This window comes from Paramacrobiotus metropolitanus, unplaced genomic scaffold, assembly GCF_019649055.1.
Source record: "Paramacrobiotus metropolitanus isolate TYO unplaced genomic scaffold, Prichtersi_v1.0 Parri_scaffold0000009, whole genome shotgun sequence".
In the NCBI taxonomy this organism is placed as follows: domain Eukaryota; kingdom Metazoa; phylum Tardigrada; class Eutardigrada; order Parachela; family Macrobiotidae; genus Paramacrobiotus; species Paramacrobiotus metropolitanus.
The window spans coordinates 2,192,844-2,205,472 of NW_026570229.1; the positions used below are offsets into that span (position 1 = coordinate 2,192,844).

A 12,629-nucleotide genomic window follows, 5' to 3' on the forward strand; every position below is an offset into this window, starting at 1 on the left:
GCAGCAAAGGTAATACAGCCACCGCGTGGGCAGTGTCAGGTATTACTCAAAATTTTGTCGTTAACGTTTTGCCTCCAACTAGGTAAATTGGAGCAGTTTGTTTTTTGTTTCGAAAGACTTTTGCTTCTTTTTTGGGATTTTTCTTTTTTGTTTTTGCGACTTTTGCTTTTGAGGATAATTCTTGTCGGTCGACCGATCATGTCCTTGCACAGAAACTATGCCTTTCATTACTGATTAATTATCAAGGTTCTGCAGAAAAGCTTTGATGCTCTATAACGGCGACACATGGATCAAAATCGCTTTTTAGGTTATGTGGCGAGGCGATCAATGTCGGTCGACCGACAAAGCTTTTGCTTTAGATGCAATATCTTGCGTTGTTATTTGCAATGAACCAGAATTGCGACGGCGTCGGGACTGTTGGCAATTAACATGGGCGGAGTAATTCGTAGTGTAGAATCTTGGAATTTGGCTGGTTTATTTTTTTTATTTTTCTGGAATTGTTTCTTGCTGAGCGAGATATTGTTTACATGTCGGTCGACCGACAAAGCTTTTATTCTTCTTGTATTACGTTTGCTTCTGTTTAACGTTTTGGCTAAACAGTTGCGAAGACGCGGATACGAGTTTCGAATAAATTTTGTAACTTCGATACGTTTTCGTATTGATATAAATCATTACATAAGATCTGCTGCCAAAATCATGCCGTCGGCACATTTTATGATAAACGGCTTAACATTTGAGGTATGTTGAACAGTTTAGAACAAACTTTTTGACGAGGGTGCTGTAAGAATACTGCACACACGAATTGAGATACGTACTGTATTTTGTAATAAATTTTATTTGCCGTGCTTTTAATCAGATGCCAAGGGTTATCTACAGTCTGTATTTCCGGAGCAGCTCACATTTTTCGCTCCTCTTGGGCGGGATCCAGTTACTGGAGGAGCTTCGCGGGAAGGCTGATAATTTGGTAATTGCGGCCTACTATCTGTACATTCGTATTTGGTGAAAGTCTGAAAGTAACATTTCACTATGTGCCGTAAATTAACAGCAATTTAAATATCACATGTGACGTGTATAGATGCTAGTACGTACGTTCTTTACCTATAATTACTGTACACCTTCTCCTACGTCACTGCGGTTGTTCAATTACTGCTATCTGTGATTCGCCTGTTCTCATCTTGATAGCGATGTATCTAGTGCTCCTCGTAGTCTATAAATTCCCCTGTCATCGCTAATATCGGTATCAGTCTTGATCACTCTAGACTGGCAACTTGCTTTTAACTTTCCTCCTGCATATTTAGGGAACGTCCGCTATTCGGCCGTTTCTGATGCAGAACCAGAGTGTTCCGACGTCTGATCAGCACAAGTCTGCCGAAACTTATCGGCGACAGTCAAATCCCATAGAAACTGTTTGTCGTTCTGACAAGCATAACGGGTAAATCAAATGAATTTAGTGCAAAAAAAGGAGTCTATATCGTTTCAGAGTTAGTTAGCACGTTAGTTCTACTTTTGCAAGTGTTGCTGAGACTTTTAGTAGGTTTAAGTGTAAGCCTATCTGTGCATCAGTCACTGCCGGAATTAAACTGATATCGGATGCCGGCAAATCTATCCGACATTATATACATACTCGTATATATAAAACACCTGAACGCCAAACCCAGTTGATTTTGGAATATACTGTAGCTAACCCACGTCAGTCCCGGTTAGAACTTGGATGGATGGCCGCCCTTAGGATTACCAAGGGTTCTGCGTTGTAGATCATTAGATCATCTTTTGCCTTTTCTGGATGCATTTTCTTCTGTTTATGTGTGGTGAGCGACATTTTTATTACATTGTTAGGTGAAGTTTTGTCTAAGAACAGTTATCGCAGTGTTGTCGCCCTTCTTTGGAAATCGGCAAGCAAAGGCATGTTTTTCGAGGCTCGCTGTACCAAGTTGCATGTTACCAACGCTAGTAACCGCCTGTTGTACTCCAGTCCTACTGCATTTTTGTTTTAATTTCGTTATTTCGTTAATGTTCTTGCATTATCTTACCAGGGCACATTTTCCGGGTGTAAATTCAGAAAAATCTCCTCTCTTGTAAAAAGATAGTATACTACCGTAGTATGGTTAAAAAAATTATCCCATCTGCCATGGTCCATGGGCGTGGCCAAAACAGAATTTAACAATAAATTCTACGCTATGCTGTAGCCTTTGGCCAGTGCACCGCATCATTCATTGTAACAGTACTGAACAACCTGTACGAGGCTATGTAATTTAACTATTTAAGTACTCGTCCAGCAAATCAAAGAAAAAGCAGTGCAAATTGTTTTCTACTGAAAAAACTGTAAACTGTACCATGTCTACAAAGAAACGGTAAATAATGATCGCAGTGCACTTCATAAGGTTGTTACATCCAAAGCAGTATACATAGCGCTAGAAGTTAGAACTATGTGTGGATATGGAGCATCTTTTGACGTCCACAGATAAAAGTTTTGAATAAACTTTTGAATAAACATGTTAAAGTTAACAGATAAAAGTTTTGAACGAGTTTTTAAGTTAAACTGGCGTTGTACAAATTGTTCGGTAACGTAATAAAGTACGATGCGGTGCACTGCCCATAGGCTACAGCATAGTGTAGAATTTATTGTTAAATTCTGTTTCGGGCACGCCCATTGACCATGGCAGATGGAATAAGTTTTTTAGACATATCGTACTATGGTAGTAAAACCAGGGCGCTATCCACTGGAAACCGAGATACGGCTGAAAAAGGCGCCGATGGGGGAATCGAACCCCGGCTACGTCGTTAGATCCGCGTAGGCAGTACCACTGCACCACGGCGCAATACGTTGAAATCATTTGAAAAATTTTGTCGCTTTACGTGAGCCGCTTCTCTCCTCACAGTAGTATACTATCTTTTTACAAGAGATGAGATTTTTTTGAATTTACACCCGGAAAATGTGCCCTGGTTAGTACGTACTCATGGTACTCTGTACTTATGCAAGTATAAAATATCTGCATTTCTGAACTTTACAAGTATGAGCAGTAGAACGTTGTGAGAAGTTGCAAAACTTCTTAATTAGCTGATGCTGTGTTACCGACAAATCTTTTGTTATTGCTATAGGACCAGTCAATGCTCTCAGCCGGATGCGCACTCTAGCTCATAATTTTTTTGCGGAAGTGGTTGGTTTAAAACTCTGAAGTCATGCCAGTTACTGTCAACCGATACATTAGTCATTGCCCAAGGTCTTCTTGTCCTTAGTTACCGGTGCAACGAAAACATGCTGTACGCGGATGTTTAACGTGACTGAATGGTGCGGCACAACATTCATCACCGGACTGATCCGCCGTAAAACACTCCACAGCATCTGTACGTACAGTAAAAACGAAAACGGTTTTCACCGCTGGATCGGTCAACTGCAAACTGTGCACATCGCTGAGGCATAAACAACGGATCACCCCATGCCAGCAGCTAACCTTTCTTCCGCTCTCCAAAAATGAAGGACCAGACGACTACTAGTCGAAGCCTGTGGTTTGTGGCAGTAATAATGTTGATCATTCCGGTGGTTGCTTCGATGCCCTTTATGAACGGGATGCCACCAGGTTTTGTTCTGTACAAATCAGCTTCCACCTGGGGCCACTGCAATAATCTGGTGATGAGTGCTTGCAGCGCCCAATGGGATTATTGTTCGTGTAACCGGCCGGTTTTCAACGTCACCACAATACCGTCCAACGTCACTGAACTGTGGCTGGGCGACATCGACCATCGAGGCCGGTGGGACCGCGCCAAATGCCCGCCGAGTTGTCTGCTGGACACCTCCGCACCATTACCGTATCGCCGGAATCTGACCGCGATCGCGTTGTACGATTTTTGGGTGGTCCCCGCTGATGGCCCGTTTCCGGTGGGCCGCTTCCTCAAGAACTTCAAAACCACCGTGACGAAACTGACTCTCCATACGATCCACCTGCCGTCTATAACACGGGATACGTTTGCGGGATTCGCTGCGCTGGAGACACTGCGGTTGGCTAACAACCGGATAGTAACGATTACTGTGGACGCTTTTGCGTCGCTTCGTGCTCCGGACAAAATACCAGGCATTTTATCCACCCCACGACTCCACTTCATCATGTTGGAGGATAATAACCTGACAGCGGTGGACTGGACGATATTCGAACCGCTGGCTGCTAGCCTTAAAGTAAGCGTCCATACGAGTACTACGACGTTTTTCGCATTCCAGACATGATTGTAGTTCTGTACTTTATTTCAATAGCGTGATAACAATATCCAGATCTAATTACGGTTAAACAAAACAATATTCTCAACGGTACCGATTACTGAAGCAGCATTATCACGTTGAATTCCTGAAGAGATTTTCTGTTTCAAAACTCGAGACTACGAATCTCGCCAGTTTGTAGCGAAATCCTCTCCCCAATCTCGTTAACAAATTGTTTGGCAGATGTACGAAAACCGGTAGATGTAGGTACTTCCAGAAATTCATTCATTCATACATGCACTCACGTTAAAGTCTCCTTTAATGGAGTTTGGCTACTGTAGTTGCTATAATACTCGTAATAATCAAATAATTATTTAATGTTAATTGCCTAGCCTGGTGGTAGTACGTCTGGCTTTAAGATTGTATGTCCTGGGTTCGATTCCTAGGTGGGTAACTTTTATCTCATAAAATCAAACCAAAAAAAGTATAAAATTTTCAAAATTAAACAAAAAAATTTTCCAACAGCCTAAAAACCCAAAGGTTTTCACCTTAGGGTTAAAGTCTCCTTTAATGGAGTTTGGCTACTGTAGTTGCTATAATAATAATAATAATAATAATAATATGGAATCGCGTACCGGACAACAGAGACACTACTTATATTCTCCGCGTTGTTCTACATGACAAATGTTTTTTTCAAAAATCGATTACGTGGCAACTATCGTTTTTATACAGCACAAGCTTATACACGAGATTAATAAAAAACTTCTCCAAGTTTTTTGATGTGGAACAACTCGGAAAATACCGCGTCTCTGTTGTCCGGTACGCGATTCCATATTGTGAAAATGTCCGGAAGGCGAGAAACGTCGAAGTACAAATACCAAACGGTGAGCGGTTGCTAATTTGCTTGGCTCCCGCAAAGGCCATTTACGAACTAACGACTGCTTTGTTCTTTTTTTACTGCTCAGACTGACGTGCACGTGCACATATAGAGTACTTGGCTATTAGCCAATTATGCTAAAACCACTGATTAAAAATTTTTTGATGCGTTTTGCAGACAATTGCACTAAGCGGAAACAACATTCAGAGCATCTATTTTAGCCATTTCTTCACGCTCCCTGGAATCGAGTATGTGAGCTTGCCGGGAAACAGCCTGACCGGCATCACTGACCAGCTCTTGCGCAGTGTTGCTCCGTACGATCTCCGTCCGTTTTTGAATATTCAGTTCAATCCGATGTGCCCAGTCGATGTACAGTGCCGCTGCTCATCTATGGCTAATCTGTGGGACTGGTATGGAAAGTCGCCCCGTCTGTACAGGCGGTTACTCCCGCCTGGATCCACGGATTGCCTCAACTACCCGCAAGCAGACTACTTCACTTGCGGAAACTACAGTGTTCTTGAATATGAACCTGCCTCATCCAGATTTCAGAATGTGCTAGAGGCGACCAGCGGCAAATCTTATCAACGATGCGAGGCTATGGATTTCGCTAATATCGCACGCGGAGCCAAATCTAAAGCCCGGAATCCTTTCGGTCAGCTGTTTCCGCCAACGCTTGGAGATTATTTCTTGAAAATGGCCGCGGCTTTAGAAAAAACGTCATGAGCTTAAATCAAATCAAATTATGAACTCGCTATGCACACACTGCCTGTACTTGCGTACGTACGTATGTCTTGTCTGTTCTATACTGTAGTACATGTACTACCAGTACCCACCGCTCTTATCGTCTCCTTCATCCAGCTCTTCTTAAGAAACAGCTCTTCTTAAGAAACATTGTACGAGTATGTTTGTCGAGCTGCAGAATACTATGATACATCTATTCAATACGGTTAGTGTCGGTGTGGCAAACATGTTAGATATGGCCCATTTCGTACCACTCTAGAAAACCGACCACATGTTTTTGTTACCGTATTCCAAGCAATCCTAAGTATTGAATATAAATTTTATTGGCAAAACGATACAGTCACAAGTTTCCTATAAAAGTGAAAGATTTGTACTGAATGCACAGCCTCAGCCGACTACGGAAATAGGCGGCCTAATCACACAGAACATTTCGTCTAAGTTAGCCGATACTGGTGCTGTTCCCATGACAGAAGCCGCGTTCCCGCGTTGGATGTCAATGCTGATTCGTTGGCGCAGAAACTCCATCGCCCGTACCTCGCCTGTTTCCTGTTGTATCATCTTCCCGACTTCGGTGACCAAACGAGAGGCGTCCGGTCCGAGTGGTCCGAGTGTTTCGACGCCAAATGCACGGAACAGGTAATCTCGGGTGAGTTCCTGATACTTCGCCACTTTATCCTGCTCTGCGCGCGCTGCGGCTGCCCCCGCTTGCTTCGATGTTGCCGCGATGTGTGACAAGGCTACCGTGCACACACATGTGGCATCCCAGGTCAACATCTTTCCTCTTTCCCAAGGAACCAAAGTCACTCCGTCGGGGCGCTTCCCGCTGGTAAGGCAAGTACCAGGTGGTTCCAGTTCCGTTTCAATACCGGCGGAAGCGAAGGCGCGCTTTAAAGTGGCATTGATGCAACTGTGCCTCGGCTTCCGGCCCCGGCTTTTTTTGCAGCTCAGGCCGTGGTATCCTCGCGCATCAGCCCATTCACCACAATTACAACGGTGTGGAATGGTGACTGGTACGCCGAGACGCAGGCCGACAGCAATTCTGAGTGTGGTATCGTTTAGGAAGTTTCCGAGGGTTGCGGCTGGAAGTGCTTCCAGCCATGCGCCGTTATCTTTAGTGCTCACACCACGAAGACGAGCTTCACTTGACATGTCCGACTGGGCTGCCACCAGCAGGGCTTCTGCCATGCCCCGGATGATCGGTTCATCCCATGTCTTCTGGAATTTTCGGGTTTCGGAAGTCGGGAGATCGGCTTCGGTTGTTCGCTGCCAGTCTTCTAAGGCGCCACAACAGTAGATTTCCGGGTCGAAAACTACTATCTCGTTGGTCAGTTTAGCTACTGAGTAAGCCGAGGCCAAAAAGGCCGGGAGGGCCAGCTTCTCAATGCTCCGAATTCCGAGACCGCCCTGTGCGACCGGAAGTGACGCTTGCGTCCATATGGCGTCAGTGATATTCACATTGGTAATTCGGGGCAGACAACGGATTATCATTTTATCGAACTGTCGCAACAGCTCTCCTTGCAAAATAACACCGTGCAGTTCGCAACCTGTAGATCATTCTTACTGGCCCCATGCTGCATTTCAAAAGATACAACGCGTGGTGGGCAGGGAGCAGGTTTAAGCATTGAGTCATCCTGGCGATCTTATCGGTTTCAGCAGCTAGGGTGCCCGCAACCGCGTCATCGTGGAGTGGTGCGCCGAGGTAATTCAACGCGCTCAGGTGTGGCAATTGTAAATCAGGAAACGATAGAAGAAATGCGTCATTTACTCTTTGGCGATCGGTTTCGGACCCTCCGATCACTACCAATTCGCATTTTGCGATGTTCAGATGCAGCCCGGCGTTTTTCAGCGCTTCTTGCAAAGTACATAGGTCATCGTACACGGCTTAATCTTGAAAAGCTTTAGTCGTGAGATATTTTTTAAAGTTGTTAATGAACAATTTATGTGCCATATAAAAACTGAAGGTAACGTTTTTAAGCGATAATCTGTGCTTTTTATTTCGTACCACTTCCATCCAATGACCGGTTTTGCCTCGTGGGTGATGCTGGGTATGGTGACCCGTTGCTTCCTTGTTTTGCACGACAGAATCCGAATGTTGGATCGGTATATTGACAAACAGCATTCGGACAGCATGGTGGTATACTTGATACATTACGCGCGCATCCCTCGCCTTCCTGCTGACAACGTTCCACGCGCAACTGAATAAAAAAACCCAAATAACAATCAGCAAGGAATTTCATAATCTGTGCTGCTTTTTCTTTAGCAGAAGCACTGCTCTATATCTGTAATATAACTTTGCAGTCTGCAATTCATTTTTAGCATGCCAAAGCATACGTTTGTGAAATTTTTGGAAATGCTGGTATGTTAAACATTTATGCAGTACAAACTTTAATTTATCTACTGTAAATGCACGGTCACACTACAAAAATTCCTCAGTTTTTCATAGAGAGTGGCTCATCGGTGCATCAGCTAAAGCTTTTGCTTTTTCCCATTCCCAACGCAGTATTTTCTATCAGTTGCAACGTTTCATTGCAAAACGATTCGTGTACAGATATACGATACCTATGTGCACTTGCACCCGCACTTATCGTAAGCGAAAATTTCGTGGCAAAGAAAGCAGTGAAGTAAAGGCAAAGTACAAAATTTCAGACGCGTTTAAGTAATTGCGCAAAAAACCGCTTGTAATATACTCGTAATTTCTTCTAACTATGGTGCCAAAAGCAGCGCAAAGATACTGCAATATGACAATTATTTTGATCCAGAACCATTTGAACCAGCGCCACAGCATTCGTTACTAGTACTGGTAAAGCTACTGATATTTAAAAATTTACAGTTTACTCAAAAAAATTTAGAAAGTAACACAATGCAAATGTCTCTGCAAAACTTTCTGTCACTTACCGCTGAAATCGGTCCTAGAAAAATGGCAGCAAAGGTCAACACAAATATCAGCTGCGTCGCCATAGAAAATGGAGTTATGGAGCGTTACCGCCCGCGAAAAACTAGTAACTTGTTATATATAACGACTCGGCAATCATGTACGAAAGGGTTAAATCTACTTGTTGAAAACAACAGTTCGAAAACAGCGGATGTTTTACTCAACTTTTATACGCCTTGTACGAGCACTCGTGGCATGAAACTGGTACTGGACAATGCATGATTCCCGATAGTCTGGGGTCACCTTGATTGAAGGGTCTTTGAATAACCGGAAAGAACGTTCCGTATTAAGCGCCGAATTTGCTGTTATTATGAGTACTTTGGTCTGGTAAACGCTGGTGTTGCAAGCTGTCAGGGATTTCTGTAAGGCTTACTTTTGAATTTCGCCTTATAATATCTTGAAACACGAAATTGTTCCATGGAACATGCTGTTTACGTAAGCTTTCCCGGCACTATCGCTCAAGATCAGACGTGCTTATGCTGTACTCGCAAACTGCACCCGGTAATCGTTGTTGGTTATTTCATGTTGAACCATAAAAAATTATATTATTCTTTAAACTCATTCATTTGAGCAAGGGTTGAATATATATGAAAATAAACGTTGAACTGCCATTTAATGAAATAGTTTTGAAGGTACGATTATTTTGCCGAACTGCCAGTACCATGAAAACACTGCGAGACAAATTTCTCGTAGAGAAATACGTCAGGGCGGATGAACGGCAATTTTATAATTCAGTGTGCTTTTACACAAGCGCTTCCGACGTAACTTGCTGTTAGTACTTATTGTTAGATGCGTAACTAATGGATTTTACATAAAGTGAGCATGAAAATGAACACATTTACAAAGCGCTCTCATCAGCAAATTATGCAGCAAAACATTCTGTAATTTTTTTTTAAGATAAACTGTTAGACTCCATATGGCTACAAAGTGTTGAACTGGCACAGTACAAACGAATAGAAAACGAAACATATGACATCAGCGGTCGGCTTACAACATAAAAATGTCCATGTTAAAAGGAACACAGAACATATTCTTGAATCATACAAGCAGAACCTGAGGAAACCACGACTGCGCCGCATTTTGATATTATAATTAAAATTTTGATGTAGTTTAATTTCTTGATGCCAATAAATTGAATTTAGTCGAAAGAGCTCGTATCAAGCTTAGCAAAGTCAGGATGCTGTCTGCTTCTGTGTCGACGAGTTAAATTTCAAATACTGAAAAAGCACAGTACTGTAAGTGTATGGCGCCCTGTATATAACTCCTGTAACTATACGGTAAAATAGCTTGTCTGTCAGCCGCCAGTTTAGTTTACATCTGGCACAGGCAGTATCTAAATTGTAATAAACAACCCGATAATTATGGTTAGTACCGCAGGGATTTTCTGAGATTCTATAACATGATTGTTATAACGTACAAGTTTTAGTACTTCATGAAATGCGTAGCTGCTTTTCGTCCTGCTGGTTTGTCAAGGCAGCACGGTCTCAAATATGAGTTTAACAATAGTGCTCAGTGATAACCGCAGTTTGATGCATCGCTTTAAAAATCGCGTCTAAAAATGCAGGTATGGTTTTTCGGATGACGACTGCAAATACAACACGGCACTTGAAATGTAAAGCGTTCTTTACCGGAATTCTGCTGGTAGTGCCGCGCAAGCTTCTTGGCTATGATTTCATCCTGAAAATTCACGATTAAGCGTTTTCAAAGCTAGCAAAGTTCTTGGTAGCAGTGCCGTTACCGCCACTACACTAGACTCTCATGTTTATTTTTACGACATTTGCATTTCATCCAGGATGTACATAAGTGCCCAATGTAAATATGTACCAGCATCACCGTTTCCAGTAAAACCATCTTCATGTTTGAATAAACTGAGAAACACGTACGGAGATACTATCATTTTCGCATTCAATTATTGTTCATCCGCATGCCCACAACTGTACATGCATACACAGGCAAAACTACAGGTTTGCGCTTAAAACCTTTTTTGAAACCGTTAAATAGTCTGGCCGCGTTTGCGCTTTTGACATATAGTTCTGTTAAAAGTGGAAATTCGGAAAACTGCACTACGGGAAGTTTGTTTTAGGTAATTGTATAATAACGCCACCAGAAACCAACCAACTACTGTAGTAAAGTACGTACTTACAGTATGCGAATTTTGACAGAAATGGATAACTACGTTGAAATATCGCGCAACAAAATTTTTCCTGTCTGGCGTAACCATGCAGTATCTCTAAAGGTATCGTACCCTTTGGTACTGTACTAACTATGAGCTTTGTTACAACTTCCCGCCGCATTTATCTTGCCAGCGACACAGAAAAACTGCAGAAAGTGTTTTTATTTTAGCCTGTCATATTAAACTATCATGTTTTTGGTGACATTTGTTCATGTCGATTGTCGGGTATGCTTGCGCTGTTTACTCGTCGCGCTGTAAAGGTACAGGTACTTTGTAGAGCGCGAATTAGCGATTAGAATGATGGCCACTAGACGCCACAATTATTGCAATGACAAATTGCATACTTGCAATATTAAATTAATAACTGTAGACAACATAACAGAAAACAAAAGTTAAATACCATAAATATGGATACGCGGTGGATACACCAATATTATTTTGGCATGTGGATACCAACAGCAAATGTATGCAGAGCAGTATGGCGTGTAGGGCCGTAGTAGGGTACGTATTCCGGCCAAACGCCGGCCTCCTGGAAAACAGTCGCGAAATTTCAGTTTGTTTGTTATTGCGGCATTCCGGCCGATCACAGGGAAAGTACCTGCCATTGTCGCAATTACACAAGCTGCCCGATGTCGATAAATCAATCTGACCGTAACTACTGTGGGACATATCCCTCTCGCGTACAATGCAAATTATGCAATGGAATCCTACATACTTTGCTGTTCACGGTTTTGTCTACGATTCCGGTTCTTTTCATCGAGTTTCAAGCGTCTATGGAAGCCATCATTTATTAAAACCTACTCTAGTAGCACTAATTGTGCCGCATGATCGAACTGCCGCTGTCACACGTTACACATGTACATGAAGCACAAGCCAGGTCCCAGGATACCGGATGTGAAACGCTTCTATATAATGCTCCCACTGGAACTCAGCACATTTTCGCGCTGCAAAATTCCCCACTTTTCTAGCACTGCCCGTTGAGTGCTGCATTAGCCAAGTCACTATCCAGTTCTAGGAGAATGCAGCCTTAAGTACATTGCGATGCTTATTCGACTGGTTGTTTTCCCATAATTTTCAGAGATACCGTAAAAATAGTGTACATTATTATTCAGCATTGCTTCTGACACTGACTAGCCCGGGCATTAGTATTCCGTGACCCACTACTCTCGGATCTTTGACTTCGTGCAAAAAACCAAGAGCAGCGATACCGCGGATCTTTTGCCTTTCGGTTAAAGGAGATAATATTTACAAACAGTGCCTGGATCACCCTCGGTCGGTATAGGAGCGTTGTTCTGCATACGCGATTTGTTTTTGCCATTTTTTGCACCCGGAAATTTGGGAGTGTGACATTTTGCCGCAGTTAAATTCGACGCACGACTTTCCGCTGCGGGAGTCAGCGGTACATTCCGACACATGGACACTCCGGTTTGCATTAAGACATTTTAACTTTGCGACATTTTGATGCAAGCGACATGACCTTGCGACGAAATGTCTGCGACCAAAAGTCCTGCGACTAGTTGTCCTCGGCGAAATGTCGCGGTGCCAATTTTTTAACTCAAAAAATCAATCGCCGGCTTCATTACATAGGGCCACGAGATATTTAGTCCATCGTCAAACCTGTGTGTGCCTTTTGCTTGCAGCAGAACACGATCATTGCAAACATCGGCATAAACCATTCTGTTCAAAATTTCAGGACGAGTTTAAATGATGTGGTTTT

The 12,629-nt window shown here is 42.8% G+C and overlaps 2 protein-coding genes across 4 annotated transcripts; one reads left to right on the forward strand and one right to left on the reverse strand.

Moving 5' to 3' along the window:
• The first annotated feature begins 67 nt into the window (after positions 1-67).
• Positions 68-6,174, forward strand: LOC129583124 (uncharacterized). 3 transcript variants are annotated; one of them, XM_055474839.1, is made up of 7 exons: positions 68-738; positions 857-964; positions 1,299-1,432; positions 1,681-1,808; positions 3,100-3,158; positions 3,238-4,171; positions 5,244-6,174. In XM_055474839.1, the coding sequence occupies exons 6-7, from the start codon at positions 3,473-3,475 to the stop codon at positions 5,787-5,789; spliced, it is 1,245 nt and encodes a 414-aa protein (XP_055330814.1). In that variant the 5' UTR covers positions 68-738; positions 857-964; positions 1,299-1,432; positions 1,681-1,808; positions 3,100-3,158; positions 3,238-3,472; the 3' UTR covers positions 5,790-6,174. The 3 variants fall into 3 exon arrangements, with proteins under 3 accessions (XP_055330814.1, XP_055330816.1, XP_055330815.1); XM_055474841.1 differs by lacking the exons at positions 1,299-1,432; positions 1,681-1,808; XM_055474840.1 differs by lacking the exons at positions 1,299-1,432; positions 1,681-1,808 and having other exon boundaries at positions 3,100-4,171.
• LOC129583125 (uncharacterized) lies at positions 5,263-8,854 on the reverse strand. Its single transcript, XM_055474842.1, has 2 exons — positions 8,703-8,854; positions 5,263-8,002 (listed from the first exon to the last, which is right to left on the reverse strand). Exon 2 carries the CDS (start codon positions 7,293-7,295, stop codon positions 6,195-6,197), a length of 1,101 nt encoding a protein of 366 aa, XP_055330817.1. The 5' UTR covers positions 7,296-8,002; positions 8,703-8,854; the 3' UTR covers positions 5,263-6,194.
• Between the last annotated feature and the right edge of the window lie 3,775 nt (positions 8,855-12,629).

What these genes read in the sequence shown, in the direction of transcription:
- LOC129583124 (XM_055474839.1), top strand. Translation starts at nt 3,473, where the DNA reads ATGAAGGACCAGACGACTACTAGTCGAAGCCTGTGGTTTGTGGCAGTA. An exon ending in CGCTGGCTGCTAGCCTTAAA is followed by an intron (nt 4,172 to 5,243) that starts GTAAGCGTCCAT and finishes TGCGTTTTGCAG; the next exon opens with ACAATTGCACTAAGCGGAAA.
- LOC129583125 (XM_055474842.1), bottom strand. Translation starts at nt 7,295, where the DNA reads ATGATAATCCGTTGTCTGCCCCGAATTACCAATGTGAATATCACTGAC.